Source organism: Balaenoptera acutorostrata, chromosome 7 (genome assembly GCF_949987535.1).
Source record: "Balaenoptera acutorostrata chromosome 7, mBalAcu1.1, whole genome shotgun sequence".
Lineage (NCBI taxonomy): Eukaryota > Metazoa > Chordata > Mammalia > Artiodactyla > Balaenopteridae > Balaenoptera > Balaenoptera acutorostrata.
In genome coordinates, this window is record NC_080070.1 from 46,649,582 (window position 1) to 46,663,575 (window position 13,994).

A 13,994-nucleotide genomic window follows, 5' to 3' on the forward strand; every position below is an offset into this window, starting at 1 on the left:
AGAAATGCACAACCTTCCAAGACTGAACCAGGAAGAAATAGAAAATATGAACAGACCAATCTCAAGCACTGAAACTGAAACTGTGATTAAAAATCTTCCAGGACCAGATGGATTCACAGGCGAATTCTATCAAACGTTTAGAGAAGAGCTAATGCCTAGCCTTATCAAACTCTTCCAAAATATAGCAGAGGGAGGAACACTCCCAAACTCATTCTACGAGGCCACCATCACTCCATCACCAAAACCAGACAAAGATGTCATGAAGAAAGAAAACTACAGGCCAATATCATGGATGAACATAGATGCAAAAATCCTCAACAAAATACTAGCAAACAGAATCCAACAGCACACTAAAAGGATCATACACCATGATCAAGTGGGTTTAGCCCAGGAATGCAAGGATTCTTCAATATACGCAAATCAATCAACGTGATACATCATATAAAGATGCAGACCTACTAGAGAATGGACTTGAGGATACAGGGAGGGGGAAGGGTAAGCTGGGAGAAAGTGAGACAGTGACATGGACATATATACACCACCAAACATAAAATAGCTAGCTAGTGGGAAGCAGCTGCATAGCACAGGGAGATCAACTCGGTGCTTTGTGACCATCTAGAGGGGTGGGATAGGGAGGGTGGGAGGGAGGGAGATGCAAGAGGGAAGAGATATGCGGATATATGTATATGCATAACTGATTCAGTTTGTTATAAAGCAGAAACTAACACACCATTGTAAAGCAATTATACTCCAATAAAGATGTTAAAAAAAAAAAAAAGAAAACCCAAAAAAGAAAAACTGATGCTCAGGGAGTGATGAAATATGAATTGTCCATATGTTGACACCCAGGGGAATCTGTTGGAGTAGAAGCAGTGACAGTGGAAATCAACTCATTCATGAAAACGTCTGAGGCATCTTCTGATGAATCCCAGAAATACTTACGGGCGATGCTTTGCAATAGACCCTGTGTCACCAGGATGGAGGCAATAATCTATCAAATTTGGGGTACTAATTTCATTATAATTTAATTTTTACCCACAAACTTGTGAAACCTGAGGCAAATTTGAGTTATAGGAGTTATCTATAGGTTAATTTCAGAATAGTTTTATATGTCTTCCTCTACATTTTTTTTTCTATACTAAAAGCAAACTATTTAATGTGTTTTTTTTTCTTTTTTAATTTTGTTTAAATTTAATTTAATTTATTTTTTTATACAGCAGGTTCTTATTAGTCATCCATTTTATACACATCAGTGTATACATGTCAATCCCAATCCCAATCGCACAATTCATCACATCACCACCTCCACCCCCACTGCTTTTCCCCCTTGGTGTCCATACATTTCTTCTCTACTTCTGTGTCTCAATTTCTGCTCTGCAAACCGGTTCATCTGTACCATTTTCTAGGTTCCACATATATGCGTTAATATACAATATTTGTTTTTCTCTTTCTGACTTACTTCACTCTGTATGACAGACTCTAGATGCATCCACGTCTCTACAAATGACCCAATTTCGTTCCTTTTTATAGCTGAGTAATATTCCATTGTATATATGTACCACATCTTCTTTATCCATTCGTCTGTCAATGGGTATTTAGGTTGCTTCCATGACCTGGCTATCGTAAATAGTGCTGCAATGAACATTGGGGTGCATGTGTCTTTTTGAATTATGGTTTTCTCTGGGTATATGCCCAGTAGTGGAATTGATGGGTCATATGTTAATTCTATTTTTAGTTTTTTAAGGAACCTCCATACTGTTCTCCATAGTGGCTGTATCAATTTACATTCCCACCAACAGTACAAGAGGGTTCCCTTTTCTCCACACCCTCTCAAGCATTTGTTGTTTGTAGATTTTCTGATGATGCCCATCCTAATCTGTGTGAGGTGATACCTCATTGTAGTTTTCATTTGCATTTCTCTAACAATTAGTGGTGTTGAGCATCTTTTCCTGTGCCTCTTGGCCATCTGTATGTCTTCTTTGGAGAAATGTCTATTTAGGTCCTCTGCCCATTTTTGGATTGGGTTGTTTGTTGTTTTAATATTGAGCTGCATGAGCTGTTTATATATTTTGGAGATTAATTCTTTGTCCATTGATTCATTGGCAAATATTTTCTCCCATTCTGAGGGTTGTCTTTTCGTCTTGTTTATGGTTTCCTTTGCTGTGCAAAAGCTTTTAAGTTTCATTAGGTCCCATTTGTTTATTTTTGTTTTTATTTCCATTACTCTAGGAGATGGATCAAAAAATATCTTGCTGTGATTTATGTCAGAGAGTGTTCTTCCTATGTTTTCCTCTAAGAGTTTTACAGTGCCTTGTCTTACATTTAGGTCTCTAATCCGTTTTGAGTTTATTTTTCTGTATGGTGTTCAGGAGCGTTCTAATTTCATTCTTTTACATGTAGCTGTCCAATTTTCCCAGCACCACTTATTGAAGAGGCTGTCTTTTCTCCACTGTATATGCTTGCCTCCTTTATCAAAGATAAGGTGACCATATGTGTGTGGGTTTATCTCTGGGCTTTCTATCCTGTTCCACTGATCTATATTTCTGTTTTTGTGCCAGTACCATATTGTATTGATTACTGTAGCTTTGTAGTATAGTCTGAAGTCAGGGAGTCTGATTCCTCCAGCTCCGTTTTTTTCCCTCAAGACTGCTTGGCTATTTGGGGTCTTTTGTGTCTCCATACAAATTTTAAGAATTTTTGTTCTAGTTCTGTAAAAAATGCCTTTGGTAATTTGATAGGGATTGCATTGAATCTGTTGATTGCTTTGGGTAGAACAGTCATTTTCACAATATTGATTCTTCCAATCCAAGAACATGGTATATCTCTCTATCTGCTTGTATCCTCTTTAATTTCTTTCATCAGTGTCTTACAATTTTCTGCATACAGGTCTTTTGTCTCCCTAGGTAGGTTTATTCCTAGGTATTTTATTCTTTTTGTTGCAATGGTAAATGAGAATGTTTCCTTAATTTCTCTTTCAGGTTTTTCATCATTAGTGTATAGGAATGCAAGAGATTTCTGTGCATTAATTTTGTATCCTGCAACTTTACCAAATTCATTGATTAGCTCTAGTAGTTTTCTGGTGGCATCTTTAGGATTCTCTATGTATAGTATCATGTCATCTGCAAACAGTGACAGTTTTACTTCTTTTCCAATTTGTATTCCTTTTATTTCTTTTTCTTCTCTGATTGCTGCAGCTAGGACTTTTAAAACTATGTTGAATAATAGTGCTGAGAGTGGGCATCCTTGTCTTCTTCCTGATCTTAGAGGAAATGCTTTCAGTTTTTCACCATTGAAAATGATGTTTGCTGTGGGTTTGTCAGATATGGCCTTTATTATGTTGAGGTAGGTTCCCTCTATGCCCACTTTCTGGAGAGTTTTTATCATAAATGGGTGTTGAATTTTGTCAAAAGATTTTTCTGCATCTATTGAGATGATCATATGGTTTTTATTCTTCAGTTTGTTAATATGATGTATCACATTGATTGTTTTGCATATATTGAAGAATCCTTGCATCCCTGGGATAAATCCCACTTGATCATGGTGTATGATCCTTTTAATGTGTTGTTGGATTCTGTTTGCTAGTATTTTGTTGAGGATTTTTACATCTATATTCATCAGTAATATTGGTCTGTGATTTTCTTTTTTTGTAGTATCTTTGTCTGATTTTGGTATCAGGGTGATGGTGGCCTCATAGAATGAGTTTGGGAGTGTTCCTTCCTCTGCAATTTTTTGGAATAGTTTGAGAAGAATGGGTGTTAGCTCTTCTCTAAATGTTTGATAGAATTCACCTGTGAAGCCATGTGGTCCTGGACTTTTGTTTGTTGGAAGATTTTTAATCACAGTTTCAATTTCATTACTTGTGATTGGTCTGTTCATATTTTCTATTTCTTCCTGGTTCAGTCTTGGAAGCTTATACCTTTCTAAGAATTTGTCCATTTCTTCCAGGTTGTCTATTTTATTGGCATAGTGTTGCTTGTCATAGTCTCTTAGGATGCTTTGTACTTCTACTTCTGTGGTGTCTGTTGTAACTTCTCCTTTTTCATTTCTAATTTTATTGATTTGAGTCCTCTCCCTCTCTTTCTTGATCAGTCTGGCTAATGGTTTATCCATTTTGTTTATCTTCTCAAAGAACCAGCTTTTAGTTTTACTGATCTTTGCTGTTATTTTCTTTGTTTCTATTTCATTTATTTCTGCTCTGATCTTGATGATTTCTTTCCTTCTGCTAACTCTGGGTTTTGTTTGTTCTTCTTTCTCTAGTTCCTTTAGGTGTAACGTTAGATTGTTTACTTGAGATTTTTCTTATTTCTTGAGGTAGGCTTGTATAGCTATAAATTCCCTCTAAGAACTGCTTTTGCTGCATCTCATAGGTTTTGGATTGTCATGTTTTCATTGTCATTTGTCTCTAGGTATTTTTTGATTTCCTCTTTGATTTCTTCAGTGATCTCTTGGTTATTTAGTAAAGTATTGTTTAGCCTCCATGTGTTTGTGTTCTTCCCGTTTTTTTCCCTGTAATTCATTTCTAATCTCATAGCGTTGTGGTCAGAAAAGATGCTTGATATGATTTCAATTTTCTTAAATTTACTGAGGCTTGATTTGTGACCCAAGATGTGATCTATCCTGGAGAATGTTCCATGCGCACTTGAGAAGAAAGTATAATCTGCTGTTTTTGGGTGGAATGTCCTATAAATATCAATTAAATCTATCTGGTCCATTGTGTCATTTAATGCTTGTGTTTCCTTATTAATTTTCTGTTTGGATGATCTGTACATTGGTGTGAGGTATTAAAGCCCCCCACTATTACTGTGTTACTGTCGATTTCCTCTTTTAGAGCTGTTAGCAGTTGCGTTATGTATTGAGGTGCTCCTATGTTGGGTGCATATATATTTATAATTGTTATATCTTCCTCTTGGATTGATCCCTTAATCATTATGTAGTGTCCTTCCTTGTCTCTTGTACCATTCTTTATTTTAAAGTCTATTTATCTGATATGAGAATTGCTACTCCAGCTTTCTTTTGATTTCCATTTGCATGGAATATCTTTTTCCATCTCCTCACTTTCAGTCTGTATGTGTCCCTAGGTCTGAAGTGGGTTTCTTGTAGACAGCATATATATGGGTCTTGTTTTTGTATCCATTCAGCAAGCCTGTGTCTTTTGGTTGGAGCATTTAATCCATTCACATTTAAGGTAATTATCGATATGTATGTTCCTATGACCATTTTCTTAATTGTTGTGGGTTTGTTTTTGTAGGTCCTTTTCTTCTCTTGTGTTTCCCACTTAGAGAAGTTCCTTTAGCATTTGTTGTAGAGCTGGTTTGGTGGTGCTGAATTCTCTTAGCTTTTGCTTGTCTGTAAAGCTTTTGATTTCTCCATCGAATCTGAATGAGATCCTTGCTGGGTAGAGTAATCTTGGTTGTAGGTTCTTCCCTTTCATCTCTTTAAGTATATCATGCCACTCCCTTCTGGCTTGTAGAGTTTCTGCTGAGAAATCAGCTGTTAACCTTATGGGAGTTCCCTTGTATGTTATTTGTCGTTTTTCCCCTGCTGCTTTCAATAATTTTTCTTTGTCTTTAATTTTTGCCAATTTGATTACTATGTGTCTTGGCGTGTTTTTCCTTGGGTTTATCCTGTATGGGACTCTGTGCGCTTCTGGGACTTGGGTGGCTATTTCCTTTTCCACGTTAGGGAAGTTTTCGACTATAATTTCTTCAAATATTTTCTCGGGTCCTTTCTCTCTCTCTTCTCATTCTGGGACCCCTATAACGTGAATGTTGTTGTGTTCAATGTTGTCCCAGAGGTCTCTTAGGCTGTCTTCATTTCTTTTCATTCTTTTTTCTTTATTCTGCAGCAGTGAATTCCACCATTCTGTCTTCCAGGTCACCTATCTGTTCTTCTGCCTCAGTTATTCTGGTATTGATTCCTTCTAGTGTATTTTTCATTTCAGTTATTGTATTGTTCATCCTTGTTTGTTTGTTCTTTAATTCTTCTAGATCTTTGTTAAACATTTCTTGCATCTTCTCGATCTTTGCCTCCATTCTTTTTCCGAGGTCCTGGATCATCTTCACTATCGTTGTTCTGAATTCTCTTTCTGGAAGATTGCCTATCTCCATTTCATTTAGTTGTTTTTCTGGGTTTTATCTTGTTCCTTCATCTGGTACATAGCCCTCTGCCTTTTCATCTTGTCTATCTTTCTGTGAATGTGGTTTTTGTTCCACAGGCTTCAGGATTGTAGTTCTTCTTGCTTCTGCTGTCTGCCCTCTCTACAATTATTTTTAATTAATAATATTTAAATCTTCTTTATGTACCTCAAGTGTAAATGAAATAAGGTTTTATCAATACAAAAAAACCCTTAAATGGAAGTGTCCCTTTTTGCCATCCAAGCTTGGCTCACAGAAATAAGGAAAAGCTAGGGATAAAATTAATGGCCATGGATTTACACCAGTATGCAGTATATTGGTTTCTGGTAAAAAGAGCATGAACTTTGAAATCAAACAGAATTCAAATCATGTGTCCACCTCTTTGGCTTTATGTGGTTTTAGGTAAATCTCTTAACTTTACTGAGTCTCTGTTTCTTCAATATTTAATGAGGTTATTCAATCACCTTGTTTGAGAAATACTTCATAATATTTTTAAAATATGCAACAGGCAATCGATATATGATAATTACTAATTATTACTAATTATAATTTTGAGACTGAAATGTATAGGGATCAGAAGCCTAGTGAACCTCAGGAAAAAAAACAATAACCATGGAATTTTCCAACTCTTAAGCGCTAGTATCTCACTCATGTCAATTTTCCAAGAGTTTAGTTTCTTATAATTTAAAATTTCTGGAGTTAAGGTAGAATGGGCTTCTTATGACTTTCTAGAAAACTAATTTGATGCATCTTTTTTATTTTAAGATCCAGATGTGGCCATTTTGCATTTCTAATGATACTTGACTGACATTAAAAAAATTAGCGTTGTCCTACTTCAAAACATTTAAATTCAAGAGGACTGAGTTGTGGCCGTAAAAGCTGGTGCACAAGAGTCAGAAGACCTGGAGGGAGAAGTAGATGCCAGTGAACTGACCCACATTCTTCATGCTTTGACTTTTCTAGCAGGGACACTGATGCAGAGCTTTCCTCCCAGGATACTTCCAGGAGTGTCCATGCATAACACGGATAGTAAATTATACTATAGTCCTCTAGAGAGGAAACGTGGCTGTAGAGTCAGAGGGACCCATGTTCAAATCTCAACTCACTTATCTACTAACTGGGTTACTTTGGGCAAGTTACTTAACCTTTCTGAGTCTCATTTTCCTCTTTGCAAAAGTTAATAATGATAATATCCACCTCAGAAGATGGTTCCGGTAAATGAGATAATATACATAAAAAGTACCTAGGCTGTGTGCCCTCCACATGTACTAATTTCATTCCCTTCTGGGAGCTCTACCTAGCATAATGGTGGTGAACAAGATACGCCAAGCAGATTCCAGTTTAATAAAAATTAGACTTAAAAAAATATTAGACTTTAGGTAGCTGCAGAGCAGTATGAAAGCCAAAAAAATCACCATTAGAAGCCAAGACCTGACCTTGGCCATCTCAAAACATAGCAGGAAATCAGCAATAGGGCCACTGAAGCCTTATTCCACCTCTTCATTTTATTTGAGGTCTACTAGAGGTACCTCCATGGGAGGTACTGGGTCACCTGGAAGATGAGCAGTCACTTGGATCTTGTTACTACTTTAATGTATAAAGCCTAAGAATGATCACTGAGGGAAACCAGCCTCAGAGTGATTTCTACTTGTAGTCAGTTGAATAGTATCCCCCTCAAATTTCATTTCAGTATCTGAAATTTCATATCAGAATGTATCCTTTATCTGGAAATAGGTTCTCTGCAGATACAATTAGTAAAGGTGAGGTCATACTGGATAAGGGTGAGCCTTAAATCCTAAAGCCAATGACTGGAATCCTTAAGAGAATAGAGAAGACTCACAGAGAAAAGACAGCCATGTGAAAACAGAGGCAGAGCATGCAATGATGTAGCTACTAGTCAAGGAATGCCAGGGTTCGATGGGAACCACAAGAAAGAGGCCAGGAAGGATTCTTCCCTTAGAACCTTCAGAGAGAGAATAACCTTGCTGACACTTTGATTTCAGACTTTCAGCCTTCACAACTGTGAGAAAACCAATTTCTGTTTTAAGCCACCAAGTTTGTGGTAATTGGTTATGGCTTACCTAGGAACGAATGCACCACTCTACATCATACTGAGATTGTGGGAGTTTTTACAGGATTTTCCCTCCAGCAGAGACTACTTTTCTTTCTCTTCTTCAGTTCCTTTTTGTCTCACCACAGTTTTCTCTCTGACACACCCCTCATTACCTTCAGGTCTCCAGTTTCTGCTACTACTGTTATAGTTTCCACTTCCTGGTGCGGTCCTTGGCTTCCCTAAACTCAGGGTGCCTTGAGCTCATTGCAGCAAAACCAGCACACAAAGGGGCTGAGAGAATGCCCAGCCACAGGTCCCTCCACCCACCTCAAACCAGCTGTAACTAAAAATCGTGGCACTTGACCACCCAGATTCTCCACCTGCAAACACACATGAACACCAGCCTTGCTACCACACAGGTTACTGAGTTTAAAATATGATAGATGAGGAAGGGCCTTGTAAAAGTGAAGGCTCAATTAAACTTGTAAGAAGCTATTCCATTATTATTAAAAACTTCGCTAAAGACAAAGGACCTGGCAAATAGAAACTGTGCATGTCTGATCTCAGAGTCATCTTGTTACCCTTCTTTCCTCCAACTCTTCACCTCACGCTTTTACTTCATTGACTTGATTCAAAGGAGGAAGGGCCATGATTTGTCTTAATTTCTGGGAAGTGAAGCTTTTAATATAGTTACTGACAACCCCAGAACTGGTGCCAGGCCTCCTACTATAACCTGGGCAAGATGAATTATCAGAGGGATATGAAATGCTGGCTATATTTCTTAACTTCCTGCCTTTTCATGAGAATAAACTGTCAGGAACAAAGGTACTTAAATTCAATTTATTGGCAAACATCTTCAGAGATTTTTGGCATCATGGAACTTTTATATTTAAAAAAAATAAAGAAGCTTGGCAAAGGAGGATATTTGAACGATATACCTAGATTTTTAGAGTAAAAATTCCTAAATTTAAACTGGTTTGTAGCCAATGGTCAATCTTAATTTAAGTGGCAGCGAAGGAAGTGAAATAATTAAAACCAGCCAAGTAAGTAGCAATTAGACTAATAATTTTCCCTCTAATCATTAAACTCCTTATTTATGTCACTTTTTACATGCGTTATTTATGGCATTACATCAATTTTAAAACACACTGTTTTCACATTTTAACATCTATGAAATCAGGATGTGTCTAGTAGTCAATGTTGCCTACTATAATGCCTAGTTATAACTGACAGGGATGACAAGGATGGTTGCTTTATTTTCCTATTGGAGTGGTACTTAAAATGTGGGTGCACTTTATGATTGAGGAGTCTTACATTCTATGAAATACCGTATTTGATTTAATGAAGATGTAAACTGTAAGACCTGTAGTTAAATTTCTTTTTCTTCTTGTAATGTTCTTATCAAATCTCAGTAACAAATGTGATACATTTTCTGCCTTGGAAATACATATTTGTACTGTTTGCTATAGAATTCAGTCACTTGTTGTTTCTGAGAACAAATGCATCATTAGAAAGAGAGGATATAATTTTAAGACTGAAGAATAGAAAGAAACTAGATTTAGAAATAAAAGTACAATACAGTGTGAGGAAAAATTAAACAATTTCAATTTCATTTCCATAATTACATCCTTGCAAAACGTCTTCACAGACCCAGCGAGTTTTCTGTTAGAGTCTGAGCTAATGATATGGCAAGAGTCCTTGTTTCTAGCCCCCAACCTGCTGCTAGATAACATCTATCCTTTCTGAGCTTGCCTTAAATATTAAAGAAAGTGATTGAGCTGAATGGTTTCTGAGATTTTTTTTTCCATTTCTAGGAACCTCTGATAATTCTCATTTTTAAAAGATTTATTCACACAAACATTTTAATACATCTCCTACTCAGGTCCACAAAGCATAACTGCTTCTGGGTTCTCTGGTCTTACCAATGTGGCTGATGACTGGCTGAAGGTTTTCATTTACAGAGACACTATAAAGAAACAAAAGTATTGTGAGTCAAACAATGTGTGTAAATAAATTATGCTAAATTGCTCCTTAATTAAACAGAGTTATGCAGTTAGGCTTTATTACAAGAGGACTTTTGGAAACCAATGAACAGCTGGGGGCTGAAATAATATTATTCTATTTGTACTTTTAAACCGATATATAACTTTTGCAATAACAGAGTAATCTTCAAACACCCAGTTAAAATGAAAATCCCTACATGTCACACCTGTCCCAGAAGGATTACCCATAATGTTTTCATGGATCTTTGCAAGAAGGATGCGTAAGGGCATAAAGAAACACTTACAAGAATCCAGAGTCCAGCCAGTGCGGAATACTTTCTTGTTTGGAATCTTCTACTAATGAGAAACAGACCAGTCAGTCAAAGCAGAACCAGCTAAAGTGATCCCACCCCGTTATTCAGCCACCACCCAATAGGTCTGTTTCCTAGTATTTAGTCACATGTTTCTATAAGCATATTCATTTTTTCCCCAAGGCAAAACTTCCGGTTTTCCATAATCAGTTTTTCCTGAAAATGAAGTGTAAACTTGCCAGAAGACTAACTTAAAAAAAAAGAGAGAGAGAGAGAAAAAAATGTGAAAAGGAAAAAAATAAATCACCAAAGAGCAAGAGATGTTAGAATAATTTTTAAATTACCTGGTGTGAATACAAAGGGTGAAAAAGCATAGGAGACTTTTGCCTTTCTCTTGTTGGATATAAATCACATGGAGCCTCTCCTTACTGAATCACATTTACATAAGGCAGCTAGCCAGTGATGTTCATTTGCAAGGAGTTCTCTGCCAGGTTAGAAACCAAATTTGCATTCATTCCAGGGGCAAATTGCACTACAGTCCCAGAATTGCCAAAGGCACCCAGTCTTTTAAGGTGTATCTTTATCACTGGCTCAACAAATAGTCAACAGGCAAAAAGGAAAGGATATAAAAGTAGTTTTCCTGTAAATATTTGTTTCCATTCTGGTTGGTTACAGGTTACTCTGGGCTTATTTTCTTTGACTTTATCCTACGAAGCAGTGAGGTACCTGAATTACCCCCTCACAAGGTGTCTGGTGAACCAAAAAGGCCAAGTAGACATGGGAGGTGCTTAGTCTTCAACTGAGATACTGTGAAGGGATAGAATAAATTGGTGGTGGGCAAAGAAGAAAAGCCATCAAACAGTTACATCATAAAAAATCAAACAAACAAAAAATCATAGTGAAGGGAGAAATGTTTTCTTACTTATTACTCTTTATACAATTAAAATTATTATCAACAGCTTGTGCAAGACCCAGCAAATAAGAGCCTTTCAATAAAATGTTTGATGTCCTACAAGAAGCTTTGTGTCTCTGGCATGGGCTCCACATAGCTTTATGATCCTGGGGACTTAGGATGAGGGGATCTTGGAGTGGAAAGGAAGCAGAGTTCATTCGTTAGTTGGTCTGTTTCCATCAAGAAGGTCTGTGTTTTAGGTGTCTGTAGGGGAAGTCAGATGTGCCCATTTCATAGAAGTTTCTGGTATCATGCCAGGAATACTGGTATCTTCAAAGTCAAGTCTTTGTTCCAAAATCATTTGCCCCCAGCCCCAAGCCCCCATATCCCTCACCACTCACAGTAGGTTGGATTCAAATAGCCCTGAGGGCCCGTTCTCACCCAGCATGGGGGTGGTGAGACTGTGGCTCTCCTCCTCAGAGCCAGGGGGCAGCTGCTCATCCAGGGGAGCCCATGTCCTCTTGGTGGACCTCAGGATGTCTTTCCTGCTCTTTTCCTGGTCTCCTTGAGACTTCTCCGCCATCTTTAAGAGAGTAATTCAACAAGCTAATTAAAAAAACACACACAAACAGTTTAGACACAAAGAGCTCAGCTTTCAGGCTTGGCTCAGTGAGAGGGAGAGGACGACAGGATTCACAATTCAATGAGTGGACCCAGCTTTACAATTTTTGGGAGCCTGGCTCACCTACCCAAGCAAGGTCCCTGTCTCAATGAGATAATTGTTTCTTTCTCAATGGAGAGGCAGCTGGAGACCAAGGACTAATGTGGTCTCACCCTTCACCAGGCCACATCCACACTCTGGAGGATTCAATCTGGTGGTCTGGGATGTGGATGGCAAGCAAAGAAATTGGACTGGAGGACCTACCCAGCCAAGGAGAAAGTTTAAAAGCATTGATTAACGTAATAAGTATCCTTCAAATTCATCCAACAGTTACATCTATAACAATATGTTTAGAGACCCAAAATGTAAAAAATGAGGGCTGGCTGAGTCTCATCTCTGCAATTTATTGTGTGGCCTTGAATAAATTATATAACCTCTCTGCATTCCCTTATTTTTAACTGGGGATCAATTGCACTGAACTTTAATAACTGTTAACCTCAGCAGAAGAATACTTATTATGTGCTAGATTCTACGCTGAATTCTATAATCCATTATTTAACTTAATTGTCAATGAAGGAAGTAATCTAATTGTTTTTTTAAATGAATTTATTTATTTATTTTTGGCTGCATTGGGTCTTTGTTGCTGCGTGGGCTTTCTCTAGTTGCCACGAGCAGGGGCTACTCTTCGTTGCGGTGCGCGGGCTTCTCATTGTGGTGGCTTCCCTTGTGGAGCACGGGCTCTAGGTGTGCAGGCTTCAGTAGTTGCGGCACGTGGGCTCAGTAGTTGTAGCTCACGGACCCTAGAGCACAGGCTCAGTAGTTGTGGTGCACGGGCTTAGTTGTTCCGCAGCATGTGGGATCTTCCCGGACCAGGGCTCAAACCCGTGTCCCCTGCATTGGCAGGCAGATTCTTAACCACTGCACCACCAGGGAAGTCCGGAAGTAATCTAATTGTCACAATTTTGTAGTAAATCTAAGAGCAGTGGGGTTAAATTGCTTACCCAAAGTCACACAACAACCAGGATTCAAACCCAGGCTCTGGACCCTAAACATGTTCCCATGACAATTAAGCTGCACTATCTGCCCTGTAAGATGGTTGGAACAACTGGGATATTAATAAGTACATTATTTACATGGCACAAGAAATACAGACTGTCCCCATCATCTCATTTGACCTTTATTAATATAGTTGTGGGGCTCACAGAGTAAGAAAGGAGACAGAAGTTTAGAGAAGCTGTGTAAATTGTGTAAACTTCCCAGACTATCAGCACATAGAGAACAAAGGCCTCCTTCTTACTAGTTGATGTGTCAGTATTTGACTGAATTCTCAGCATATAGTAGGTGCTAAATAAATATGTACAAAACTAAAGTAGCAAAGCTAGAGTTCAAAACCACTAAACCGTGACTGAATTCTTTCCATGGCATCTACTTGAAATTGCATTAGTTTATTCTTCCAAGTTTAGAGAAATGACTGAATAGTCAAATACCTACTTCAGCAGCATGTCTTGCATCCCTAAACTTATGCATAATTACTGATCACATGACATGTAGATAATCATTTCTAATCAGCATTTTAACAAGTCAAGTTGTTCAGATTTATTATAAACGTTTGAATATTTTCATTTAATTACAGATGAGCATTCCAGGTGCAATTGGCAATAAGGGTCTTCCTATATGATTTATATATTAAAATTCTGTCATTCAGTTGAAGTATAAATATACAATTACTGTTGCAATAATAAATTACTGCAAAAATTAATTGTGATGACTGTTAATTTTATGTTTAAAAAAGCAATTATTAAGAAATCTCAATTAATTAAAATTTAAGGCAAAGGGTGGATAGTTAATATCTATACTAATGGTAGGTCTTTTAGCCAGCTAACTTTAGAAAGTTAACTTTAGGAATATCTTCTGGGAGCAAATAAATGTTTAGAAAAATTTCTATGATAACATAAGACAAA

The 13,994-nt window shown here is 37.5% G+C and overlaps 1 protein-coding gene across 1 annotated transcript in view; it reads right to left on the bottom strand.

Annotated features, from left to right (window-relative positions):
• Positions 1-13,994, bottom strand: part of ITPRID1 (ITPR interacting domain containing 1) — a 112,177-nt gene that overhangs the window by 71,544 nt on the left and 26,639 nt on the right. The window contains 3 exon segments of the mRNA XM_057549649.1: positions 10,110-10,153; positions 10,475-10,523; positions 11,814-11,955. Coding sequence (XP_057405632.1) covers positions 10,110-10,153; positions 10,475-10,523; positions 11,814-11,955 — 235 coding nt within the window.